General features: G+C 39.6%; 1 protein-coding gene across 4 annotated transcripts in view; it reads left to right on the top strand.

Annotated features, from left to right (window-relative positions):
• Nucleotides 1–24,216, top strand: part of Ntrk3 (neurotrophic receptor tyrosine kinase 3) — a 354,645-nt gene extending 330,429 nt beyond the window's left edge. For 2 of the 4 annotated variants that reach the window (XM_036185365.1, XM_036185347.1), the window contains 3 exons: nt 13,663–13,704; nt 18,591–18,749; nt 23,834–24,216. In XM_036185365.1, coding sequence (XP_036041258.1) covers nt 13,663–13,704; nt 18,591–18,749; nt 23,834–24,019 — 387 coding nt within the window. In that variant the 3' untranslated portion in view covers nt 24,020–24,216. The remainder of the gene's footprint in view (nt 1–13,662; nt 13,705–18,590; nt 18,750–23,833) is intronic. The other 2 variants (XM_036185374.1, XM_036185355.1) reach the window with 1 other exon arrangement.
• The last annotated feature ends 1,475 nt before the right edge of the window (nt 24,217–25,691 follow it).

Genomic DNA, 25,691 nt, shown 5'->3' with positions numbered 1-25,691 from the left:
CACAGGCTTGGGGTCATAGCTCAGGGTAGAGCATATTTGTAGTATGTACATGACCCTGGGTACATGCCCTTGGGTAACAGAAACCAGACTTATAATATCTGATTCAAGAATCTAGTTCCTTTGTTTGAAGTTAAGTATGGTAGAAATGATGGGAGCTACTATTGTTACTTTTATTAATGTTGTTGAGTAAGCCAGTAATGGAGCCAATTCCTGGATAAGTTTGCCTTTTGAATAAACGACTGTTTCATAGTTGAGTTCCTTTTTCTTCTTAAAGTTTTAGTAACTGTTACCTTATATATATGATTGTTTTGCCTGCATCTATATCTATATCTATCTATCTATCTATCTATCTATCTATCTATCTATCTATCTACAAACATATACATATACATTTGCACTGCATGCATGCCTGGTGCCCATGGAGGCCAGAAGAGGGCATTGGACTCACTAGAACTTGAATTTATATGACTGTAAGCTACCATGTGAATGCTGGGAACAGAACTCTGATCTGCAAAAGTAGCAAGTAATCTTAACCACTGAGCCATCTCTCCAGTTCCTCATTTTCTGGAAGCCACTCATTTTGCTTTCCTTTGATCTCCTACAACAGAGCCTCCCACTCAGACCATGGTGTGGTGGGGCCCAGCCTAAGGGACAATGTTGTGTATTCTAGCTAGCTCCAGTCTTGTTTTCTCTGGGATTCACTTTAGCTGCCCATCCTGGGTACCATAGTTATGCTTTTTTTCCCCCAGATATCCCAGATGCAGAGATCAAGACTGGCAGTCATACAATTCCTGGCTGCCCCTCTAAACTGTGCCTAGTGCTTCCTGGTGGCACCATCTGGAACTTAAAAAGTCACAAAGGGAAGGGCTTGGAGTATGATGATGCGTTCCTTCTAGCTGATGCTCTTCTGGTGACTGATGGACTAACTTTCGATCTCTGATCTGGTTTCTCATCCACTATGGTTGCCTCACTGTTGTAAGGACTCACTGATCAGAATGTCTAAGTCTCTTTGGGAGATGCTTGCAAGGAAGATTTGGATTCAAATCCCCATGCATGTGTATTTCTTCTTTCATTTACTACCTCATTTCATTTGGGTATACGTTGTGAGTAGGTACATTACTATCCGCATTCCACACACAAGGAAGTAAGTCTTCTAGAGGATAAACATGCTATGGTTACTCAACTGGTATACAGCCCCTGCTCAGTTATACATTATTCCTCTGGTTGCTTTGGGTCCTCTGCTTCCTTAATTATCATACAAATTTTTGGTATCACTTATTGTAACACATGAAGGGCAAGAAAATATTTAGCCAAGTAAAACTTTGTTTGCAAGAGATGATTTGTAATTTGGCCTAAATCAGTGTGAATGTAAACAGGAACCTAACTGCTGGTACATGAGAATTACAAGGTAATTAAAAATATCTAGGATCAGTCAGTGGACTGATTTGCCTTCCTTTATTTATAGTATTAGTGTGCACATTTGAGGTATGGGTAGCTTCTTTGGATTCCAGTTTGATCTATGAGTTTGAGCTGAGTTGAGACCTCCAGCTTTGTTCTGTGAATTGAGTTCTTTGAACATTTTAGAAAGTTTGTTTCCATGAGAAGATTTCACTGCAGCCAAGCGGCTAGAGTCAAGGCATCTGGAAAGAAAAATAAGAGCCAAGTCTTTTTTTCATTGCAATGTTTGCTCTCTCTAATACATAAATATACACATTGCTTGGGTGTACCGAAGGGCAGGGGGACTTTGAATGGATGCCAGCATCTGTTCCGATTTAGGAAGGGAAAGGGGAGAAGATGTTAGAAAAGGTATGTATTCCTGAAGCACCCATATAAGAACTTTGCTCCTGGCATACTGAGCTCTAGGTAAGAGACTTGGGAAGAATCACAGTGGACTCATTTATCCTCTAGGCTCACATTGCTAAACAGCTTGGCTCTTAACTCTTTGTAGTTTTGGAAGACTCTGAGGATTTTTTCCTAATCCAGGGGCTAGAGGCTCAGATGCAAGACAGCCTCTCCTCTGAGACTGTGCTAAATGGATGTCAACTGCATAAACTGTCACAAAGCCCTGCTTTGAGGGAGCTCCACTCTAATATCTTTGTAAATTTTCTCTCTGTTTTTCCTCAGAACAGTTCCAAGTACCTACTATACTTGGGGCTGTGATCTTCAATTTGTCAACAAAAAAGTGAGAGGATAGCTTGCAGCCATGCTCTTGGGAAGAGGGAGAGTGTAGATGAATTTCTAAATGGTCTTATTAAATAAAAAAAAAAAAAAAAACACGGAGCCAGACATATGGGTGAAAGCCTGGGAGAGATCAGGGAAATAGGGAAAGCCACAGCTAACCTCACCTCACCAACTCTGCAGCTTCCAAAATGCTACGACTTCCTGTCTACCCATGCCTACATGCCTTTCTGTTCTGCCATCTGATTTGCTCTCCCCCTTAAGCTACATCACTTCCTCTTCCTACCCAGCTCTGTTAATTTCTGTCTGTCTGTACAGACCTCCAGACTTCCATGGTTAACTAGTTTTAGAATTTAAGGTGTATGCTACCATACCTGGCTCTGTTTCTAGTGTGACCTTGAACACACAGAGATCCTGCCCTCAAGTGATAGGATTAAGGGCGTGTGCTACCGCAGCTTGACTTCTTTGTTTACTTATAATGTCTTGTTTTTTTGTTTTTTTTTTCCCCTCTGATCTCCAGGCAAGGAGATTTATTTATTTATTAAAGAACAACTAAAATATCACCACTGGGGAGAGGCAAGAGCAAGTCTGACTTCACAATACTGAGATGTCACCGTAGAGAAGTCTCTGTCTCTAGTGCCAGGTCTCCCTGGCATGGGAGCCAGGGAGTTTTTGTATCCAGAGTGAATTCACAGATAGACATGGAATGTTTAAGTGTATGTTTAGGTATTACGGTTTTAAAATCAAAATAATGTTTAGACCAATCTATATTCATCCACACAAACTGAAAAAATGGTTTGGCTCAGGGACTTGAAGTTCAACTGTAAAGCAACAGAAAAAAGATAAGTATATGGATTAGCTACCTTTCTTGCTGTTGTGATGTGGTGGTTTGAATCAATTGGCCCCCATAGGCCCATGGGGAGTGGCACTATTAGGAGGTATGGCCTTGTTGGAGGAAGTGTGTCCCTGGGTTGGAGCTTTGAGGTCTTAGAAGGTCAAGCCAGACCCACTGTCACTCTCTCTTCTTGCTGCCTGCAGATCCTGATGTAGAATTGTCAGCTACCTCTACAGCACCATGTCTGCCTGCATGCCACCATGGTTCCAATCATGATGATAATAGACTAAATCTCTGAACTATAAGCCAGCCTCAATTAAATGCTTTCCTTTATAAGAATTGCTGTGGTCATGGTGTCTTTTCACAGCCATAGACACCCTAAGACAGGCGACAAAAATACCTGACAAAGACAACTGAAGAAAAGAAGGAGAGGCTTGTTTTTGCTCATTGTTTGAGTGGCTGGAAGTCATGGGCTGTGGGACTATGAGGTGGCTTGTCACTTTGTGTCTATAGTCCAGAAGCAGAGAGAGGTGAGCTTTGCTTCTCTGCTGGTTTTCTTCTCTCTCTCTCTCTCTCTCTCTCTCTCTCTCTCTCTCTCTCTCTCTCATATTCAATCTAGAATCCTAGCCTGTGGTCTGTCATATCCATATTCAGGGTGGTCTTCTCTTAGTTATACTTTTCTGGAAGCATCCTCACATTTAGGTGACGCTAAACCCAGTAAAGTTGATAATGAAGATTGACCAACATACTATAAGACCAAACATTAATCTTTGTATGACTGAAAGTGGGAGCTTTTCAGTTGTATACTTTGAGGTATATCTATGTTGTCATCAAACAATATAGTTACATAGAAACCAGAATGAATTTGTCACACTGCCTTTCTTCTGGCCAAGATTTCCATGTCTGCAGAGATGTGTAGAGTAGTTTCCAAGGATTTCTCCACCCCTGTCTGGAGATGTGTAGGGTAATTTCTAAAGATTTTTCCACCCATGTGTGCTCAGGAGTTATGGCTTCAGTGTCGTTTCTTTCAAACCTTCAATTCTGAGGACCTTAGATTTAGGAGGCAGGACAGGATTGATCCTCCAAATGACACCTGGAGAGAATGTAGCCTTGTTAAGGTGAGGGTGCTTGTCCAGGGTCCTGCCCAGTTCAGTGGGACAAAGAATTGCACATCGTGGCAAGAAGACCCCCCTCAGACAAGAAAGGGAAATGGCAGAGAGGAGCCACTGTTAAGACTGTGACAGATGGAAATCTGAGGAGGGGAACTTGAAGGCAAGGGCCCTGACCAAGAGCGAAAGTTGGAAGATCCTGGATACAAAGTAACAGTTCGGCATCCTGAGAGCTCCCACAGAGGGAAAAGTAAGTTACAGATGAACTCGGGAGTAGAGAAGCTCCATTGAGAGTACAAGAACAAACATAACCACCATCTTCAGCCATGTCCTGGCTGTTCCTCCAGGGCACAGACTCCCTCCTTTGTAGCAGTTACAATTTCTTGGTAGGGATACAATTGTTGCAGCAAGAATTAGTCCTTCTCAGGGTGGGGCATTTAGCTCAGGGGTAGAGCGCTTGCCTAGCAAGCACAAGGCCCTGGGTTCGATCCTCAGCTCTGGAAAAAAAAAAAGAATTAGCCCTTCTTAAAGGGGACAGTCCCTGTTTTTCAGATCACTCTATATTCCACTGCCCTATGCCACTTCAGGCTTATACCTAGCGAATGAATTAATGATAGCAAATGAATTAATGAATTAGTGAGTGAATAGATGAATGAATGGGCTGGGAAGAAAGCCAAACAGCTGGTTAAAGGAACTACAACAGTTGGGTAGAAGTCTGAGATGAGAGAGTGGCAGAGGAAGGAGGAAAGGTAGGAGCTGAGACAGTTTCAGAATGGCAAATTAGTATTGCTCGGGCTCTGACAATCTCCCATGTTCCTAAGGAGGGGACCGCCGAGGAGCCCAGCAACTGGAATAAGTAACATTCCCAGCAATGAGTAGCACTCATTCCTGAAGGATTCTAGTGGTCTGAAAAGCTTTGAAGCTATTCACAAAGCTAATCAATTGATCAGTTGGCGTAGAGTAAAAGCATTTGTTTCTATTGTCTTGAGGAAAAAAAAATGGAAGAAAACTTTGTATCTTTCTTTCATATACAGTTATTAATTTCAAAAAATGCCCAAGGGAGTATTCATCAACCTCACATGACAAGAGCGTGTCCAGAAGGTCCGTGTCTGTGTCAGCATCTGCTACTGTCCTCACAAAGCGCACACAGTGTTCCATCTATACATTCAGACATCCCACATCCCTCCTCCTGATATGTTAGTGTGTGTACAGATGTGCACCAAACTAATGTGTATAATCTATATTTGAAAACCCCAAACTCCAGAGCAAGGAGGAACTAATTTTAATGACTGTAGTGGTGACTGCTAGGACAATAGCTAGTGTCATGTTCAACATGACAGCTGTCCCTGGCTAATGTACTTCTGGGACATGGCAGAGCAGGATGCAAGAGGCAAAATCTACTGGGGCAGTGTTAAATGTTAAACAGACTTCTCAGGGGATAAAGAAGATACAGGTGGGAGTTTTATTTCTTTCTTAAATGTACATGGGTAATTTTTTCTGTGCTAAGACATACAACTAAGAAACACTCAAACTGAATTTAAAAAATGGCACCTTCCGTGAGTGGCAGTCTCTTGATGATTAGACAATTTGGTCATAAACATACACTTCAAAGTTTGAACAATTCTTTGCAGCCAATTCCTCAAAGAAGATGGGTTGCCTTATTATCTCCTTCCCACAGTCTGGCTTGACCCATTTTCCTTCCAAACAGGAAGTTTGAGTTGTTTGCAGAAATACTGTGCTCTGTAGATATGCGTTTACTCTTCTTTGCTGGGTCTGGTCTACCTATTTGGAGTACAGGTTACTGTGTCTAGTCTCTGGCCAGACTTTGTGAGGGTAGATATTTTCAATGTCTGGGTGAGAAGAAGGCATCTGTATGCTTTAGTGCCCCATTGTCCCTGGAATAGACAGAGAGGCACGAGGATCTTCTACAACCTAGTTGAGTTTCTCTTTGACCTACAATAATGGGTTCCTTCTAACTCCAGCAAAATGGGAATGTACAAACACAATTCCCTGTTCAGGAGCTAAGTGAAAGCTGTGGGGGAAAACTTAGGAGGCCCGAGAATTCCCTGTGGAATTCTACACCCAAGAAAAACTGGAGCTGGGTCACCTGCAGCCTTTCCACACCCTGCATCGTCTGCACTATGTACTTTGGGCTTTCAAGGATGCAGCTGAGACTGAGGACTAAGGGCTAGGATGAAGGAAGGGTGCTTGGGTCTTAAAGAGACACCTACACTGGTTAGCATGCTGCTCTCCCTCCATTCCTGGACCTTTCACTTCTACATGGAAAAGGTTCTAGACCTAATTGCTCCAAACTTTTATGATCCCATAATAATTTTGGAAAACATTGCATGCCCCTCATACATTTAAAGTTGTCATTGGGAAAACTTCTATATAGATGGTTGCAGGCTTTTAAAACGTTGCAAGTGCTGCCTTCAATTCCAGAATATTGTAAACATTGACATTAAAAAATACATCATTCCTTTAATGCCTCTAATGAAGTTTAAATACCAGAGCAATTTGGTACAGCATCTATTTAACACATGAACAATTTCTTAAACAGCCATTTTTACATGACTCCTCTTTCTTCTTGAATTTATATTTTCATTTCAGTTACCACACTGAATTTTTATCTTTATATAATTTATTTTTATGCTTGAAAGTCCTTTATTGGCCACTCTATCATAGTTTGCTGTGACAAAAATGTGTGTGAAGATTTAAATTTAATATTTAATGTCCAGTGACCATAAGTTTCTAAATGTTAAGAATTTCTTTTGGAATGAGTATCTCTGCAATTATTAGCAATGTGCAGAAACAGGCAGTAGATCAAAATAATATCCATATACACCAACTTTTGATGACTCTAGAAGATAAAAGTAAAATGTGAATGGAAATTTATCTGCTCTGTTTACCAATTTCCACATGCATTATTACTGAACTTATTTATTGTTAATAAAGAGGATGACTCAGGATCAATTCTACCTAATTTTTATTTTTTAATTATTTTATGATTATTATTATTATTTTTATTCAAGAACCAGGATCAAAGCAAAGCAACATCTCTGAAGGAAAGGGATATATTTTTCTATTGACATGTGACTCAAGTCTTTGAACTATTTGGCTAGGCTGTATATTGATCTCTTATCAAGGATTATTTTATTTTTTATCTTACATGATAACCTTTTAGGTTTGTTTACCCTTTGAGTTTTTATTTTTATTTTATTTTATTTTTCATTTATTTATATTTTGGAATCAGAGACTCAGAGTGCAAGAGTTCATTTCTGATCACCAGAGAACTTGCTAGACCTCTGGGAGTTCTAAATTCAAGTTTAGAAAAGGTGCCTGTAAGAGTTGAGGATCTGCAGAAATGTCTCAAAACTATGCTCACTGAGGACATGCGTTGGGCCTTCAGGCGTCTCCAGGCTATGCAGACTCAAGTGTGCAATCACATGAGCAGGCAAGGTTCTTTGTGTCTCATGCTTTCCATGAAAGGAAGTCCAGGCTCTTCTGTCAGTGGGGGTGAACTGGGTAAACTAAGCAGCTGGCATACACGGCGAGTCCTGTACAGCTATACAAAAAGCGTGAACTCTTGTTAAGAAAACAAAGCACAGAGCAGAGGAATTAATTAGCATATTAATATAGAAATTAATTGGCATAAACTAGACCAAACCCGAACTGTACTGCATAGGAGGGTGAGAGTAGGCTGCCTAGTGGCAAGGGCAGTAGTAGAATGAGAACTCTAAGTTATGTAAAAGGGTCTTGCTTTGTGCTTTTGAGACTGAAACTATGTTTCCGTTTTTTAGCAAGATTAACAAGTAGTGATATTAAATAAGTTGGAAAATGAAAAGCAAATTTTTTTTTCTAAAACTAAAAAAAGAAATAAAATAGGAAGTCTATTGGTGTAGTGACTTTGAAGGGGCTGAGACACAGCTACACTTTCTGTTCTTCTCCATTCTTCAGGGCAGAAAGAATTGAAAGCAGTGTAGGAGGGTTGATGTTGAAGCTATGTACACAGTTTTAGCTTGATTAAGAAGTGAAACTAATATGTTAAGAACAGTTCAACAACTTTTTAAATTCTAGAAATCAAGTTTTTTAACATAAGAGGAAAATTGCAATACAAAGTCAAAGGAAGTCAAGCAATCCTAAATTTGAGTGTGGATGAAACAAAATCATGAAGCCATGATGTATTTTCCCTTTCAAAAAAATGATTCCCTAGCTTTGAATTTCCCACTATAAAGACTCAGAAGTAACGACCACCCTAGTAGCACTGAGCACTCATATTATGAGTCATATTATGGCCTCCATATTCCATTGTGCATTAAAAAGATTCAGAGATCCTTGGAGAAACAGCAGCTTCAAAGACTCTGACATGAAATGTACAAGAGGAGCCTAGAATATTCTTTCGTGTCAGAAGGGAAGGTGCTATCAAAGACTGCTGGGGTTATATGAGAAGAGAGAGGCAGAGATTTAAGAGGTTTCCATTGGCCAAAGATGGAAGGAACTGAGGCATCAAAAATAGCCCCTGCAGCAGACCAAAGCACTTCATGTATGTGTTTAAAAAAGAGCAAGTCCTGGAAGCGTTTTTCAGAAGCAAAACAAAGCTCTCACAGCTGACCCTTGGAGAAGGCTACATCTGCTTTTCTTATTGATATCACTAGTAAACAGCAAGCAGTGACTTAAGGGAGGAAGCACTTATTTGACACATGGTTTGAGGGGGTATAGCCCATCCTGGAGGAGAAGGCACAGTGGAGGCAGGAGCGTGAGGCAGCTGATCACATTGTGTTGGCAATCAGGAAGCAGAGAGTTTACAGGAAGTAAGGATGGGGTATTAAACCTCAAGACCAACTTCCAGGGACCCTCTTCCTTCAGTAAAGCTTCTTTTCAACCTTTCAAAAGAGCACCATGAGCTGGGCACCTAAGTGTTCAAATACACAAGCCTATGTGTTCCAACCACATTTCAACCATAATGCTAGGGATGAATTCAGTTTTCTAAAAACTAGTAAATAGAGGGAACTAGTCAAGCAGCCATCTTGCCTGACTCATAGAAGCTGTAATCAGTACAATCACATAGCAGATGAAGGGAAGTTTTTATTTATACATTTCCTGCTAATGTATACAGAAGGAATACTATAATTAGAATGTCATCCTTTTGAACCACTAATGAAATAATGGATTTTGGCAATGATCATCAATGGCTGCTGAAGTCATTAGGTGAAGGGGGACTGACTATATAATGAGTGATCAGACACATCCACTGATAATATAAAAGAGAGACATACTTCACCTCCCATCATGTTTCAGAGGAAGCACACACATGGCAGCATTTATGAACTTGGCTCCTATCATGACTGTAAATATTTGATCAGGTACAATCAGGTGTTAGTAATATAGGAAATTTAGGAGCATGTGAAGTGACCCATGGGAATATAATGAATTAATCCAGAATGTGAGAAGTGTGGTGGCTCAAATTACCCAAGAAGAATATGAAAGCAAAGGCAATAATAGATTGAGACCCCCAAGAAACATTGCTAAGTTGATCAGACTTTAAAAGAGTGCTTCCTTTTGCACACACGCATGCACAGGCATGCTAAAAAACACTGAGTGGCATTCAATGCTAAGGAATTGATGATATTCTGGTAATTCTTCAATATATTAGAAAAGAGCATTGTCTCATTTTTGTTACTCAAACAAATGTAGCTTCCAGTCTGCTTCTCCCTTTGAGTCTAATTCAGTGCTTCTCAGAATTTATCTGTAAAAGACAACATAGAAAATACCACAGGTTTTATAAGTAGCAAGTCTATCACAGTGTTACGGTGGTTTATTTTGTAGCTATTCAACTCTTGGTCCCTGCAGAATGAAAACATCTCTAGATCATATGGAAAGAGGAGCTCCAGTGGTGCAACCCATTAGCATGTGGTACTTACATGATGTTATGGCAATGTGTGGGCATCATGTGTGTCATAAGTCTTTACTCACAATTGTAGGAGAACAGATGCATTTCAATGAGCCTTGTGTAATCCACTGGATTTGTGGAAAATCCCAGGTTTCTGCGTTTTAACAAGCATGGCAGACACTCCTGAGAGGTGATTGTAGATGTAAGTCCTATTTTTTTTTTAGTAAGAAGGCTGAAGCTCAGTCAAGATAAATTATTTGCCAAGGATCTGTAGGTAGAAGAAAACAGAGCTCTGTTCACCGAGGAAAACTGTAGCCACCAGACCTTTTTGCTTTGGGCCGCACTCACAGGTAGAACACATTAGGAAAGCGTTGGAGGACAGAGCAGGAGCTTTGTGGTACACAGGACAGTGAACTCATTCCTATCTTTAGAGCAAGGGGGAGACAAGACAGGAGGAGGAGGGAAAGAGAGAGGGGACTGTGGGGTACAGTTGACATTCTCATGTGGATCTGGAATCCTGAGCGGTCAGCTTTAGAAAAGAAAAACGACAAGATACCTCGTTACAGTGCAGCTTCAGACAAAACGCACGTTCTTAGTGATGCATGTGTCCTGCGTAGGATTCATGGCTATAACTTAGTTGTTTTAAATTTAAATTTATCTCGGTATCTTGCATTTTTATTCACAGCCATACTGAGATGGGAGTGACATCGTGAGAGCCTTTAGCACCTTTTTAATGGGTAATGGGTCAAGTGCACTCCGCTGCAAAGGAGCAGAGTCACCAGGGAACTGCTTGGACAGGAAGGTCGAGAGGAGATTTCCTTGCTTTGTGTAGGTTTGGGAACAGTTGATGACTTTCCTTATAGATCCTTAGCTGATGAATGCCTTCATAATGGATGTCTGAAGCTTGAGTTGCTCACCTACCTGGTATCTATACTAGGAGTATATTCCTTCAAAATCTTAATGGTTTCTGGGTTTAAAGAGGATTTTATGCAGATAGTGTGACTCACACTGTTTCATGTTGATCCTCAAATGTCTAGAATGATGGTTTTCATGGGCAGTAGACTCAATAATTTAAAAAGTTTCATATTCTTAAGCCAACATACATGGTGGTCTAAGAAACAAAGAACCCTGATGAATCCTGCACAGATTCAGTGACAGAAACAAAAGAATGGGTCTCAGGAACCCATGACCACCAATTTCTATAGACTGACATCTAAACCCAATGAGCAAAGCCTCTCCTAAGCAATTCCTCCTTCTACGTTTCCTAATTCCTAACTTCGCTGATCACGCGGGTGTGTAAGAGAGGGCAGAGGAAAGGAATGATGGGGCAGGAGAAGGCATCCTAGAGCAGGCAAGGGCTTCTTCCCTAGCAATTCATTCCAGGTTTTGTTTTCCTACATTTTTTTTCCCCCAGAATCATTCTTCAGCATCTTTCCTGGACCTTATTAGTTTATGTTACACGTTTTCAGGGTTAGCTTCAAGATCCTTAAGATAGCCCATAGAAAGATCTGATCACAAGCTGATGTTACTCACGCAAAGCTTGAGCAAGTCATCCTGTTTTCACCTGAGAAATGGGCGCAATAGAGGCAGCTATAGCACAAGAATAGAGAAAGGATGAAATAAGAGAATATATGACATTATTATTCATTGATTAGTGTTGTTCTTTACCTTGAGGCTATGGTTTCCTGGTAGCTTATGTCTGGGTAAGTTTTAGGGTGGAGATATTTGTCAATGAATGTTTTATCAGTATGAATTATTTGACCACTACTTTTCCCACACTGAGTCTTCTAGTTATGCGGGAAAGAAATCAATATGGGTTCTTATGGGCAATAAAGGAAGTTACATTTACTATATTTTCCAGGAATAAGTGAAGATGTATACAGTGAGCAATTATTGTATCATGTGTACATCTCCACACTTAGTGATACCTAGTAGGTTTTTGCATCCATGATTCTGAGGCAGCCTTGTTGCTTAATTCATATGTTGAAATTGAAGAAACTTAAGTTCATAAAGGCTAAGTACTCATCAAAAATCATATCAAAATTTGGGCTTTCTTGACTTCCAATTTTGCTGGTTTTGTCAAGTTAGAGACCTTACTCCTGGAGGAATGTAGTATAAATTTCACCTACATTGGTGCTGCTGCTCCATGAAAGTCTTCTAAAACAGTTAATGTTCTTCTGACAGTTGTCTGCTCAAACGCGTAGGTTCATCACAGTCTGCGCTGGCACTCTGGAATTTCTCCTTTTCTGAACACAGAGATTTCAATTTGAAACTTTCTCTGTATTGTATAGATATCAAAGACCTACCAACTGAGACACACACTAGCATCAAATGGAGGGTTCCATTATTTAAAATTATATGCCCAGAGTGATGTATTGGCACATCACTGATTTGTTTGTTTTCAGTCAAGAGACCAGATGAGACAAACCATTCTAGCATATTCTATCACAAACATACTTATTTTACAAAACTGATGTTTTTATGTGTACTTATGTCTGCTGGTTTCTGTCTGTCTAGTCAAATGTTTATGTTTGATTTTATCTTGGAATTTTAAAATGTGGTACCCGATCATTGTAAAAATTCACACACTATAGAAATACATATACTAAAATCTGGAACTTCCTTACTTCCATCTCTAGAGAAAGGCATTGGTTTAGTAGCTTTCTAGACCCTTTCATATCATTCACCAAATTACACACTATTACCAGATATTTGTTTATGTTTATGTATTTCCAGTTTTACATGAATGAAAATGACAAACTATTTATCAGTGCGTTACTACATTTATTGTCCTGCACATACTTACATATCAGCACACTTGGCATTTTTACATTCTGTTTACAATCATCATATATACCTTTAAAAACAACAAAAAGGGCCTTGAAACAAATAATTTTGCCTACACACAAGACAATAGTCTTCTACTACTTCTGCAGTGAAATCAATGGATTCCAGGGCTCTTTCAACATCAGTGTGGGCAGATAAAGCAAAGACTGTGCCCACCCTGAGAAGCAGATTCCAGTCCCACCATTGGCATGAGAGCATCAGGACTCACACCCCAGCATCAGATAGCAACCTTTCTTTCCTCTTTTTATCCAATGTCATTAAAACACGTGTCTCTGCTCTTTGACTTGGCATCTCTTCATGCGTTTGTGGCCATTTGTAGCTACTTTGTGGCTCGTCTGCTCTTGGTCTTTACTCATCTGTCTGTCTGTTTGCTTATCTATCTAATGGGAAGGAGTACCACAAATCATATGGATTTTAATGCCTTGTCTGTCCCAGCACTGGGGAGGCAGAGGCAGAAGGACTTCTGCTAGCTTGAGGCAAGCTTGGTTTACACAGAAATTTCCAGGCCAGCCTGGGGCTGCTTAGCAAGACTATTTTACAAAAAATTATTATTATTATTATTATTTATTATTAATGATTATAATAATTTGCCTTTTACATATGTTGCAGGTATTTCTGTCATTTGTCTTTTAATTATGAATTTTGTCTTTGATATTCAATTTTACAAAACTGTCTCTATAAATTATATCTTTTATGACTTTTTAAGTGTATGTCAAGTAGGAAGGTCTTCTACTCCTGAGGTTATACAAATACCTTTGTAAGTTTTCTTCTAATATTCTTATTGTTTTGTTTTTTATGTTTAGCTCTTTAATCCATCTGGAAATGATTTTTGTATATGGTGTGAGGTAGGTATCTAAGTGTATTTTTTAAATGAATAGTTCATTGTCCAAACACTTTAATTACTAACTCGTCATTTCATATATTAAACTCTAGTATTTATACATGGTTTTGTTTCCAGGCTTTCTATTTTGTTACACTAATATATTGTCTATTCCTCTGCTAAACATGGGATGTTCATTATGTAGTGCAATAAAATGTCTTACTATCTGATAAAACAAATCCCCATCATTGTTCTAATTCAACAAGTCTTTAATTAAGCAGTCACTACTCTAAAGTTTGAATTCATTTTGTCAGTTTCCATAACCCATTCCATAGGGGGTTTTAAATTTTATATTGCACTCAAATTGTATTTTAAGAATGAATGAGAGACTTATTCCACCAAACCTTTTTATTCGAGAAAATGATAAAACTTTGCATTTATGTTGGTCCTCTTTTGTGTTCTTTTACCTGACTAGAGCTATACATCTTAAGCCGAGTTATGTCTCAGATGTTTAGTGCTTTGTTGGCATTATGCAGTTTTATTTTCAATTCTTTTTTGAGTGACTATTGTATTGTTAATATAGTTTGGCTATTATTTTTCTATATGGGTCTCTTACTGAGCTGTAACACTTTCAATTTCTTTTTAGTTAATTGTTTTGTATAACATGCTGTTCCCACACAACAGACAATTTTGATTCTTCTGTTTCAACATTTTATTATATACTTATTTTGAAAACAGATATTTTATTAATTCTTTGAGAACTCTTCATACCGTGTGTTAGGGTCATATTGGTGCCCTGTAACTCCTCCCAGACTTATCCCACCTTTCTAATGCTCAAACTTTGTGTCCTCCCTTTTTAATTTTAATAACTTGTAGACTTGGCTTTGTTCTGGTAGTGTGTCCATCCACCAGATCTCCATCACATCTCAGTCAGAGGTCAGGGCTCATGAACTTATTCCCCCTTCATGCTAGAAGACTGATGCTTGGTCTTGTGCAGGGGAGCACAGCAGCTGTGAGTTCATGAGTGCATCATTCCTGTAATGGCCAGAAGACACTGTTTTGCTCTGGCCATCCCTGATTTCTGGCTCTTACAATCTTTTCTCCCCCTCTTCTTAATGGTCTCTCAGTCTTGAGGAAGGGGTGTGATTACCAATGTCCTATTCCTGGCTGAGCTCTTGAGGTCACTTATTCTCTGCTGGTTTACCAGTTACTAGTTTCTGTACCAGTTGTTGCATAAGGAGACTTCTTTGATGAGGTCTAAGAGCAGCATTAATCTAGGCATAGAGAGATACATATTTAGAGGCCATTTTGGTACTGTATCCATTTAACAAAATACTTAGTTTGTTCCATTGCCTAGGATTTCCTGGACAGTTTCACAGAATCAAGTAAATACTATCCCTTCTGTGCTTCTTAGGTTTTTCAGACTTTGTGATATTTAAGTCATTAGATAAATGTTTTCTTCCTTACTCATAGATTAATAATTTCAATCAGAAAATTTTAGTATCTTTTGAAAGAGTGTTTTTTTTCCTTTCCTTATTTTTTTAATTAGGCAAATGGAACAGTAGATTTCCTGAGGTTGTTATTATTTTGATACATTTTGAATATGATACAATAAGTTATTCAGATTTGGTTATTATATTTAGAATAGAAATGACCGTATCAGTACATATAGATAAAATCTCTTTATCTGTATTTGTATATTTGAGGCTCTGTGTTGTTAGGCTAATTCTGGTTTTAGAGAAATTTAAGTCACAGAGAATGGTTTGAGAAAGTATTTATGCTTCTTACATTGGAACAATACACATTAGAAAGCCTTAGTTGAAGTCACAAATAAGACTGCCTTTTTATTCTCACCCTATGTGTATTTTATTTGCTATTTGTTCTCAAATTTTCTACATTTTTCAGATTTCCATTAATATTTTCCAGTAAATCAATCATTGAACTTGTATTTTAAAAATTTATGGTTTTTAATTTTAGCATTTTACAGTTTTCTCTTCTATATTGCTTATTAACCTTGCCAACAATTTTTGTAACTTTGGAAGACAAGCAACTCATTATGTAGATCAAGCAAGAGTTTTGTCTTTTTCATCTCTATTTGTTTGAGCATTGTTTGGATTTATACCAAATCAGTTTTGTTTTTAAATTTTGTCTTTTTGTTTATTCTTTATTGCTCTCTTTATATATTTTTTAGGGTTTTACTTTCTTTCTTAGTTTGACTATATATTAATTATTCTTAAACTACTTACATTCTACATAATTTTCTAAAGATTACCTCAGTTATATTCCATAGGATTCAATGAATAAGACTTGAGTTCATACTATAAAAATACTTTTAAATATTATTATTTTAATTGGTCCCAATGAACCTTTTAATAGATTACTCTTTTGTTGTTATTTATAGTTTGCTTTATTTGGTATGAGAAATGTTTCTTGTTCTTACCCTGTACTTATTTTTTCTTTGAAATTTCAGATGTTATTTGAGGTTTAATATGTGATTGGAGTTTGTAAATTAAAAAAAAATAATTTTAGCATGTATTAGTTTTGCATTGTGCTGGCTTCATCAGTTTTTAAATTTTATAATATTTTGTTCTTTATATATGTAGAATCTCTGTATATTTCACATAGTATTATTGTTGTGCCTGAGTACACAAGTTCATGATTATCATAATGGTGGATTTTTTTCAACTTTATATAAAACATTCATTTTGAGATAAACATGACAAGCCTTTTTTAATATTAAGTTGCTGACATTCAGGATTTTTCAATGTCTCATGAGAAAAAATACAAAATGTCTAAAAAGAAATTAGTAAAAGAAATTTAATTGGCCATACACATCTGAATAGTGAATATGTGTGCTAGCTTGTATGCATATGTACATGTGTGTATGTACATGTATGGCTGATTATGTTTGACTTTTGTCCCATGTCTTTCACCGTTTTATTTTCAATATTTTCTGTAATTTTGTTTTAAATACAGCTTTTCTAAATAATGTGAACCACTGACTTTTTTAACCTAAATTTTCCCTTCCATGTTAGAAGTAGTAATAACACATTTATGCTTACTGTCTACAGAGTTTTAGCCTTTACTTCCATTTTGTAATTTTTGTTTATTACTGCTGATCACCCCCTTTGTGGTGTTTTTGTAAGATGAGAGATTTTGATGTTGTGTTCCTGAAACTGGTTAGGAAGCTGCATGCTGTATTTTTTATTCTTCTAGAAGCTGCTTTAAATTTTCTGCAAGCATATTTAAGTTTAAATTGTTATGATCAATAATCAATTGGTATCTATGAGTGCTTGTCTCTCCTCTCTTAATGATAAAGTCTTTATTGAGCTTTTAATTATTTCCAGATCTACTCTTCTATCCACTTATGGTTAAAATTATGTGGAAATTCATTCCCCATAATTAGGTTAGCAGTAGCAGCAGTGGTACTATTAACATTATTGGTAATATTATTTACTTTGCTTCCATTTTATAGGAAGCCCTTATTCGTTACTGTATTACCTTTAGCCACCAAATTAGCAAGCATTGTTTAGATTTAAATTGTACTGTTGTGGTGCATTTGCTCTATTGTTGTGAAATTCAAGTCATAAACATACCTGCGTTCCTCTTTTTCTGTTCTTCTAGTATCATCCTTTGCCAATTTCTGGTGACTTTGCTTTTACTTTATTTCCCTTGAAAACCTGTGTGTAGTGAAGAGTCCTGGCCTTTGCTTCCCAGGTGGAAACATCATGCATTGTCTTTACAGCTGACACAAAACTATGCTGATTTCAGAAGTCTCAGGTTATGAGTGATTTTTCTACACATCCTGAAAACTAATTTCTTCTAGGATGTTTCCAGGAGAAGATACACACTACCCTTTTAGATATGAGGTTTTCATCTGTTTTGCCATCTGCTTTCTAAAGCTCACTGTTGATGTCCACCCAACTGGTCCATCAGGGAAAGATGTTTGTGTTAACAGTTTATTAGGACACATACACAGAACTCCTTTCTTTTCGAACCAACAGCAAGCACTTTCATAACAAATTTCATGTATTAGCTGAAAGGTCCAACTTCTGATGTTCTGCTTAGTAATGATGCAGTTCCTTCCTGAGTTTTGAATTGTGTTGTGATTGTGTGTGTGTGTGTGTGTGTGTGTGTGTGTGTGTTAATATCTCTAACCCACTGGGTAGTGAATATTTATGCAGTTTTCCTCTCAGTCATATTGCAAACATTTGCCCTTCTCAGTGGCTTTCTCTTACTCTTGACTCTCATGGGTAAACACACAAACAACCAGTATCTCTTGAGGCTAATTTTAAAGACTATATCCTGTGATGTATCTTACTAAGCATTTTGAAGATTATTCTTTTTATTCACCCAATTTCTTAATAACAAATGGGATTGGGGGCTTCCAGAAGTCTCCATCCTGTTCACATAAAGCATGGATCCCAAGTTGTGATGAGAAATGTGAGAGCAGAAATCAATAATCTACAGATTAGATGTCCATAGTGTATATTTGTGCCTTGATCACCTTTGTCCAGGTGTCTAACTCAATGCCTATGGCCAGCCACTCTGATGCCTGGAGGCTCACACTGTAATTCTCCTGGCTTCCTCCTAGAGTTTTCTTAAAGAAACATTTTAAGATTTCATTCTAGCATCAGACTTTTACTTCTCTCTCACTTCAGATCACCTTTTAGTTTTCATGCTCAGTGTTAAGAAGTCTGCCTTCTTCTCTCAGGTCTGACCTATAGCTGCTTTCAATATAATGTTCACTGATGTTGGCATCTGCATTCACCTATGAATTCAGGTTGCCTAAAGCATGGCCACATTAGGATCCAATGCATGGAGGGGTACATTTATATAAGAAAGGTAGAGACTTCTGGTTGATTCTGTCTATTTGGTAACTTGATGTGCCTCTGTCTTTATCCGTTTTAGGTGGGAGGACACACCATGCTCCCCATCCGCTGGATGCCTCCTGAAAGCATCATGTACCGGAAGTTCACCACAGAGAGCGATGTGTGGAGCTTTGGGGTTATCCTTTGGGAGATCTTTACTTATGGGAAGCAACCATGGTTCCAGCTCTCCAACACAGAGGTAACAAAGGGACAGGTCGGGATCTGGTTTGGGGGAAGGCTGATGATAGAGACCACAGAACAGGAATTGCATATTGTATGCAGATAGGTGGGCTATGGAGGGAGCAGAGTGGATGCAGGGAAAATCAGGAGGAAAGTCTTAGTGGAGGAAAGATTGTAACTACAGAAAATTGGTTTAGCTGTCAAAAGAGCATGAAATCAGAAGTCTAAATGGAGACATGAGTCAGGGTTCTGTTTGTTCTGCTACACATAAAAATAAAAACATTTCATAAATATGCAAATATGCAATGTTGTTAACTGGTGGCACCAAGGCCTCACAGAGAAGTACTGAGAGGCCTGGTGTAAGGATCCACTTAATACAAGTTCTCCTCTTATCCTAAAAGACATAATTTGTTGTATTTTTTTATTTGGATATATTCAATATTGTGAATAAATACTAAATTATAATTTTAAAAATAAGAACATTTCACTAAGAGTGAAAACAAAGAGCAGCTGAGAGATTTTTTATTGGGACATCTTGTGCAAATACCCCTAGTTACTGTGTCTACAAGGCTTGAACTACCCCAGGCATAGAGACACATGGATCCCTAATTGACTGAAAAGGCCAAGTTCATGTGATTAACAGAGTTATGTGCAGGTGTCCAAGAGTAAAATAAACTGATGACAACAGAGTAACAGATACTTAAAATATCCTCATAATTGTAATTTATAATGAGCTAAAGTAGTAGATAATGCATTTTAACAGTAACTAACAATTATCAAGAGGCACTTTTCTAAGCACCTTTGGTGCAGCAACTTAGTAATTTTCACAAAAACACCTCGAGCTTTTGGACAAGGAAAGGGAGTTACTTAGCATATTGGAAGAGACTGGGTGTCTTAGAGTACTTGACAAGGAGATGGCTTGGCTTGTGGTTTTCAGAGTTTTCTATTTCTAAATGACACTGAGATACATCTCAATGCAGAATGTAGCCATGTTGAGCCAGGCATTCCTCACAATGCACAGACAGCACTGCTGGGGCTCCTGCAGCAGCTGACCTGCAGAAATGCCAGCTTTTTTGGACTCTCCTTCTTGTTTTGAAATCACCAACACTAAGACCTTTTTATATTGAAATCTCATTCGAATACTCAAGAAAGTATTTTTCACTTAAAAGCTATGTTCATTTCCATTTCTCTATGTCCTGACCTGAAATTTAATTGAATTTCAGACACCAAAAAAAAGGGGGGGCGGCTGGGGATGTGGCTCAGTTGGTAGAGTACTTGCCTAATGTGCACTTTCCTGTGTCACATAAATCAAGCATAGTGACACCACCTGTAATCCCTGCCCACAGGAGATAGAGGTGGTAGGATCAGGAGGCCAAGGTCATCCTTTGCTACATGTAGGTTTGAGGACAGCCTAGCTCAAGTGAGACCTTGTATCAAAATAAAACAAGGTATTTCCTTTTATCTGTGATATCTTACTATGCAGGTATACTCAATGGGACCTGACTTCAATTTCCAGAGTAAAACAAAATAGATCAAGCACTTTGGTGAACTTATAGAATAAGTAAAGAGTGTATATGGAAACTATTTGTTGTGGTGGGTTTTATTTAAATTGGTACTGTTTTCCTAGGGGATGGGACACACACATTTGTACATATAGATACATGTATGTAAACTTATATTCATGTAAATACACACATGCATGCATCTGGGCACAACCTCTGTGGTATCTGGTAGCCAAAGAAAGAAGAGTTCCTGGATGGATGTGCTGTTGGTGTTAGCAGAATTTTTTCATGGATCCCTAAGATGGCTAGAGCAGCTGATGGGGTGCTTGTGGCCTCTTCAAAGGTGGTAAGGCCCTACCCTTGAAGGCAGGCTTTCTTCCATCAACTACTCCCCTTGCTCCATCCACAGCAGCAGCAGCAGCAGCTAGGTACTGACAGTCACTTGTGATGGGCTTAACTGTGGAAGTCTACAGCCTGGATGGTTCTGCTTTAGAGAAGATACCAGGGGGCGCCTTTGACCTAAGCATAAGCAGCAGCTCTTGGAGTTTGAACTGAACGCTTCTTCATGAAGGTAGAGAGGGTAGAGGTGAAAATGGGGAGAGGTGTGATACCGTGGTAATTACAGCACCCAGAGACTTACCAGGTTGGCAAGGAAACAATCTCAATGTGCCATCCCAGTCTCCACAGTGAGTGTGAACAGAGAGGGGCTGGCACCTGGATGTGACTCATTCCAGGTCAGAGTAATGTGAGATACCCAGACACTGGGGAGAAGGCACTGTTCTGCAGGATCAGTGATAGAGGGGGAAGGAGAAAAGGACAGAGCAGAAGAGGGAAACAGAGGAAGAAAGAAGAGAGAGGTGTTCTTACCCAATAAAATACATGCTAATGGGGAAGAGAGGGCAAACATTTGCTCAGATACCAGCCTACAGACAAGTTTTGTTTGCTTTTTTATCATCACAATCAAACTTCAAATGTGGAAACTGAAGTTTGAGGTAACTTGCCTGAAGTCACACAGTGCTAAAGTTCGATAGAAGTTAAAAGAAACCGGAAAATTAGATGAAGTTTTGAAAAATTCACAAATTTCAGTTTCAGTAAAGAAATGTCTGGCCTCCCAGAAGAGCCCAAGGGGACCGTTATGAGTTGATACAATGTAGTGTCCTAGATGGAATCCTGGAATAGCAAAGGAGAAGAGGTTAAAAGCTAAGGAAATGTGGATAAACTATGGCATTTGGCTGGTAATGGATTAACCAAATGCAGTGTGGACTACCCTAATAGCAGGCAGATGGCAGGTCATAATGGGAGCCATATATAATTTTCTCAATTTTTCTTTGAATAAAACATTTTTAAAAACAGAGTTTATTTCCTTGCTGTTGTGAATAATGCACTCATAAACATAGATGTGCAAGTGTCTGTGGTGGGATGTAGGTCCTTAAGGTATATGCCTGGAAGTGGTGTGGCTGGGCCATGTGCAACATTGCTTTTAAATTCTTAAAAACCACCCATGTTGATTTCTAGCCTGGCTCACAATGTTTGAAAGTTTGTGTACACAGAAGACTGAGTGTGGGATTAGGGTATAAAACTAGAAAGGGGGTGATGGGAAGGAGAAAGAGGCACTGGGGGAAGGCACTGGGGGAACCCACAGGAGGAACAACAGGACACATGAGACATGAAAGCAGAAAGGATGGTGTGGAGGTGGCAGAAGTGTAGAGAGTGGTGTCAGGGAGAGGGACAGAAAAACGATATGAAGAGAATTAACAAAACCAAATAAAACCAAAACGCCAGAATGAAGCTTAATACTGCATTTTCTAATTAGAAAATAAAGTCCAGTGTTAAAATTAAGGGAAAAATGGGGGCGGGGGAGGATGGGGTATTACAAGTAAGAATACACTCAAAGTACAATATACTTGTATTAAAATGTCCTTATGTAACACAATACCGTGTAGAATGGGTACACACCAATGGGAAAGAAAATAATTCTTTTAAAATGTATCTGTCCTGTGAGTGTAGATAAGTAGTACAGAAATTGCCTACTCTTGAGGCCCTGGGTTCAGTTCCCAGCATTTAAAAGGAAATGCCGTTGAGTAATTGGAATGGAGCTGGAAAGAACATGCCTGGGCCTCCCGCACCTTGCAGCCATCCCTTCAGTAGAGTACTTTTTTTTTTTTTCTTGCTGCCTTGGGTCCTTCTGGAGCTCCAGATCCCAGTCTTACAGACAACGGTGGCAAGATCCCCTGAGGTTAACTGACTTGAAGTGGCTGGCCAGCCAGGAAGTAGTGACTGTAACAGCTCACAAAGAGCTATGGGCATCGAGGAAAGCTGGGAGCAGGAGAAGTGCTCTTCGCCAGGGAAGAGCACCAAGTGGCTGCCAAATGGTCAGCCCTGAAGACAAACATTCTAGTAATGTTATATATACAAACTTTTAGGAATATAATAACAATTGATGAGAGAAGAGGCCGTGAATTTGAATGAGATTAGGGAGGGGTATATGGGAGTTTTGCAGAGAGGAAAGGGAAGGGAGAAATGTTGTTATAATAGAATTTTTAAAATGCAAAACAATAAAATACTTTGCAAAAATCTTAAAAGAGATAAGACAGGTGATTCATTGCAGAGAGGAGGGTAGACTTTGCTGAGAAAAGGTCCTATGCTCAGAGGCAAGTAGGGTGATAGGCACAGAGGCTGTGGCTGGGAGAAGAGCTTGCTACAAATGGGAACCAGTGGCTAAAAGACGGAGCAGCAGATGAAGCACTTCTTATAACAACAGGGCAACTGGAGTTCAGATCCACAGAATCCAGGCAACACAGCCAAGCAGGTGTGGCAGCTGCCTGAAATCTGAGGAGTAGGCAGGGACAGCTGGCTAGAGGAGTCACTGGAAATGGTGAGTTCCGTGTTTAGGGAGAGACTCTGCCTCAATCAAGACAGTGGTATTCAAGCAAGGAAGGCACACGACTTCAACTTTTGGCCTCTACACTGCATATATATATATACACATTCATGCCCAATTACCCTCTCATATGAACCCACACAAACACACATGTGTGAACACGCAAACACATGCACAGATGCATAACACATACATTCACAGTTAAATGAAAATAAATAGGAACTAAGAGGAGACAGGTATACGGGAAGTAGGCAGGTATGCAGGGAGCATACAGGTATGTAGAGAGCAGACAGACAGAGCTCTATAAAGGGTTTTCAAAATCACAGAAGCTAAGGGGTGGAGAAAGTGTGGTCTGGATCCACTCTCTATAGCATGGTGGGAGAGGAATGCTACTCAGGCAATCCAGATGTTAACCAGGACTACAGAGCTGTGAAATAAAAGGAATAGGTACCAGTGTGGCGTGGAGTCAGGGTCCATTGGCTCTGGCCCAGCAGGTACAGCACAGAGAGCAGCAATGAGATCCACCTGCACTGTTCATCGCCCCTGCAATATCTGCCTAGGCAGAGAAGAAAAGCAGGGCTGCCTCCTACCCAGCCGTCAGCCTGTGTGTGTGGCTCTGATGAGTAAAGTTAATGTCTGTTACTAGGTAGGAGTCCCAGGACCAAGGATGAGCTTTGAGTGAACTTCTGGATATAACTTCTTTATTCTTTGCTCTCTCAGGTCATTGAGTGCATCACCCAAGGCCGTGTCTTGGAGAGACCTCGAGTCTGCCCCAAAGAGGTATATGATGTCATGCTGGGGTGCTGGCAGAGGGAACCCCAACAGCGGCTGAATATTAAGGAGATCTACAAAATCCTCCATGCTTTGGGGAAGGCCACCCCAATCTACCTGGACATTCTCGGCTAATGTGACTGGTGGCCAAGCATTTATACTCTGTTGCCTCCTCTCTCCCTGCCTCATATCCACTTTTTCCTCATCTCAACTCCTTTCTTCCATCTTTGACTGAAACAAACATCTTCATATAAACTCAAGTGCCTGCTACACATACAACACTGAATTAAAAACAAAAACAAAAACAAAAGAAAGAAACCCTGTAAGGCAGTTTGACATATATATTTATATATATATATATATAAAAACTATCTATCTATCTATATCTACAGAGAATTACCTTCTCTAATACATAGAGACGCTGCTGATACAGAAAACCATAAGACTTTAAAAACTGAGAAAATTTTAAATATTATTATTAACACAAATGAAATTCCCTTGACTTAATGCTTCTTCAGCTCTGGCTTTTCAGAGCTCTTTGTCTTGACTGACAGAGAGAGAGAGAGAGAGAGAGAGAGAGAGAGAGAGAGAGAGAGAGAGAGAGAGAGAGAGAGAGAGAGAATGGGAGGAGGCATGGTGGTGTACAATCATCAATACACGTGAGTGATCCCTTGATGATGCTTGGCAAGGAAACAATTCTGGAAGTCCAGGCGCTTTGGAAACATCTCTGGTTTGCCTTGACCTTTGCCTCCACTCTTTTCCTCCTTGTTGGGACAATTTTCTAATTTGTCCATTCTACAAAATATATAATCCTGATGCTTTTGGAAATCAATGATGACACCTGCGAGCAAATGCTGAACAAATACCAACACCAGATCACTCCAGAGCAAAGCCATCACAGTCCACTTAAACACCGAACAAGTCAGGGTGGGGGACTCCGGGAAGAGCAAACCCCAACCTTCTAGATGTAAATCACTCTCAAGTTGCTTCTTAAGTTTGGAGAGATTCAATCCTCTGAACCTGAAGAACTGGACTCGATGGATTTTAAGGGCCGAACTGAGGAACTAAAAACCACTGGAGTCTGAATCCTCTCAAGGCACTGGTGTTCATCTTGCCATCACTGGGAGGACTCTGGCCTGTCCTTTCCCTTTCAGGCCCTTGGGAATCTGGAGGTTTAAAGTCTACATTCTCTAGTGCCATCTGCTAATGTGGACCCAGAAGGCTTCAGGGCTCTGGTATTTGCTTACTTGCTTGTAGATCATAATTAGGCACCCCCTTGGGTCTTATTTCTTATCTTGCTTACCCCATATCCTAAGGTTCTATCAAGTCCTGGGTAAACCCAATTGCCAGGGAAGGAATCCAGGTGAGAGCCTGAGGCATGTGTGTTTCAAGAAGTCAGACCCTGGCATTGGCAAAAGTCAGCAGAGGAGAATCCACTTGGCACCTGTGCTGGGCCTGTGGCATTCTCCTCACGTTTTAAGCCCTTGGAAGGATTGATGCATCTGCCTTTGAGCTGCAGTGAAAAAGGCAGGAACTGAGACATCGCTTTGTGGGCTGAGTGTGTGTGGGAGGTGGCCGGTGTGGCGCGGCTGAAGCTTCTCTGGAAACTTGGCATCTTAATGAGGACCAAGAGCTGCTGACCAGGGAGTGAGAATGAAGCATCTGGGCTGGGGCCAGTCCCCCAGTCCTGAGCTCCCAGGGAATCACTGCCTCCCTACCTATGCTGCTGAGGACTGCAAAAGAGAAGGTCTCAGGACAGTTCTCAGACACAAGAATGAAATGCCCCAGGGAGTCAAGAGCCTGGCTA

Source organism: Onychomys torridus, chromosome 1 (genome assembly GCF_903995425.1).
Source record: "Onychomys torridus chromosome 1, mOncTor1.1, whole genome shotgun sequence".
NCBI classification, from domain to species: domain Eukaryota; kingdom Metazoa; phylum Chordata; class Mammalia; order Rodentia; family Cricetidae; genus Onychomys; species Onychomys torridus.
Note: the sequence above shows the minus strand (reverse complement) of the source record. Positions and strands in the feature narration are given on the sequence as shown.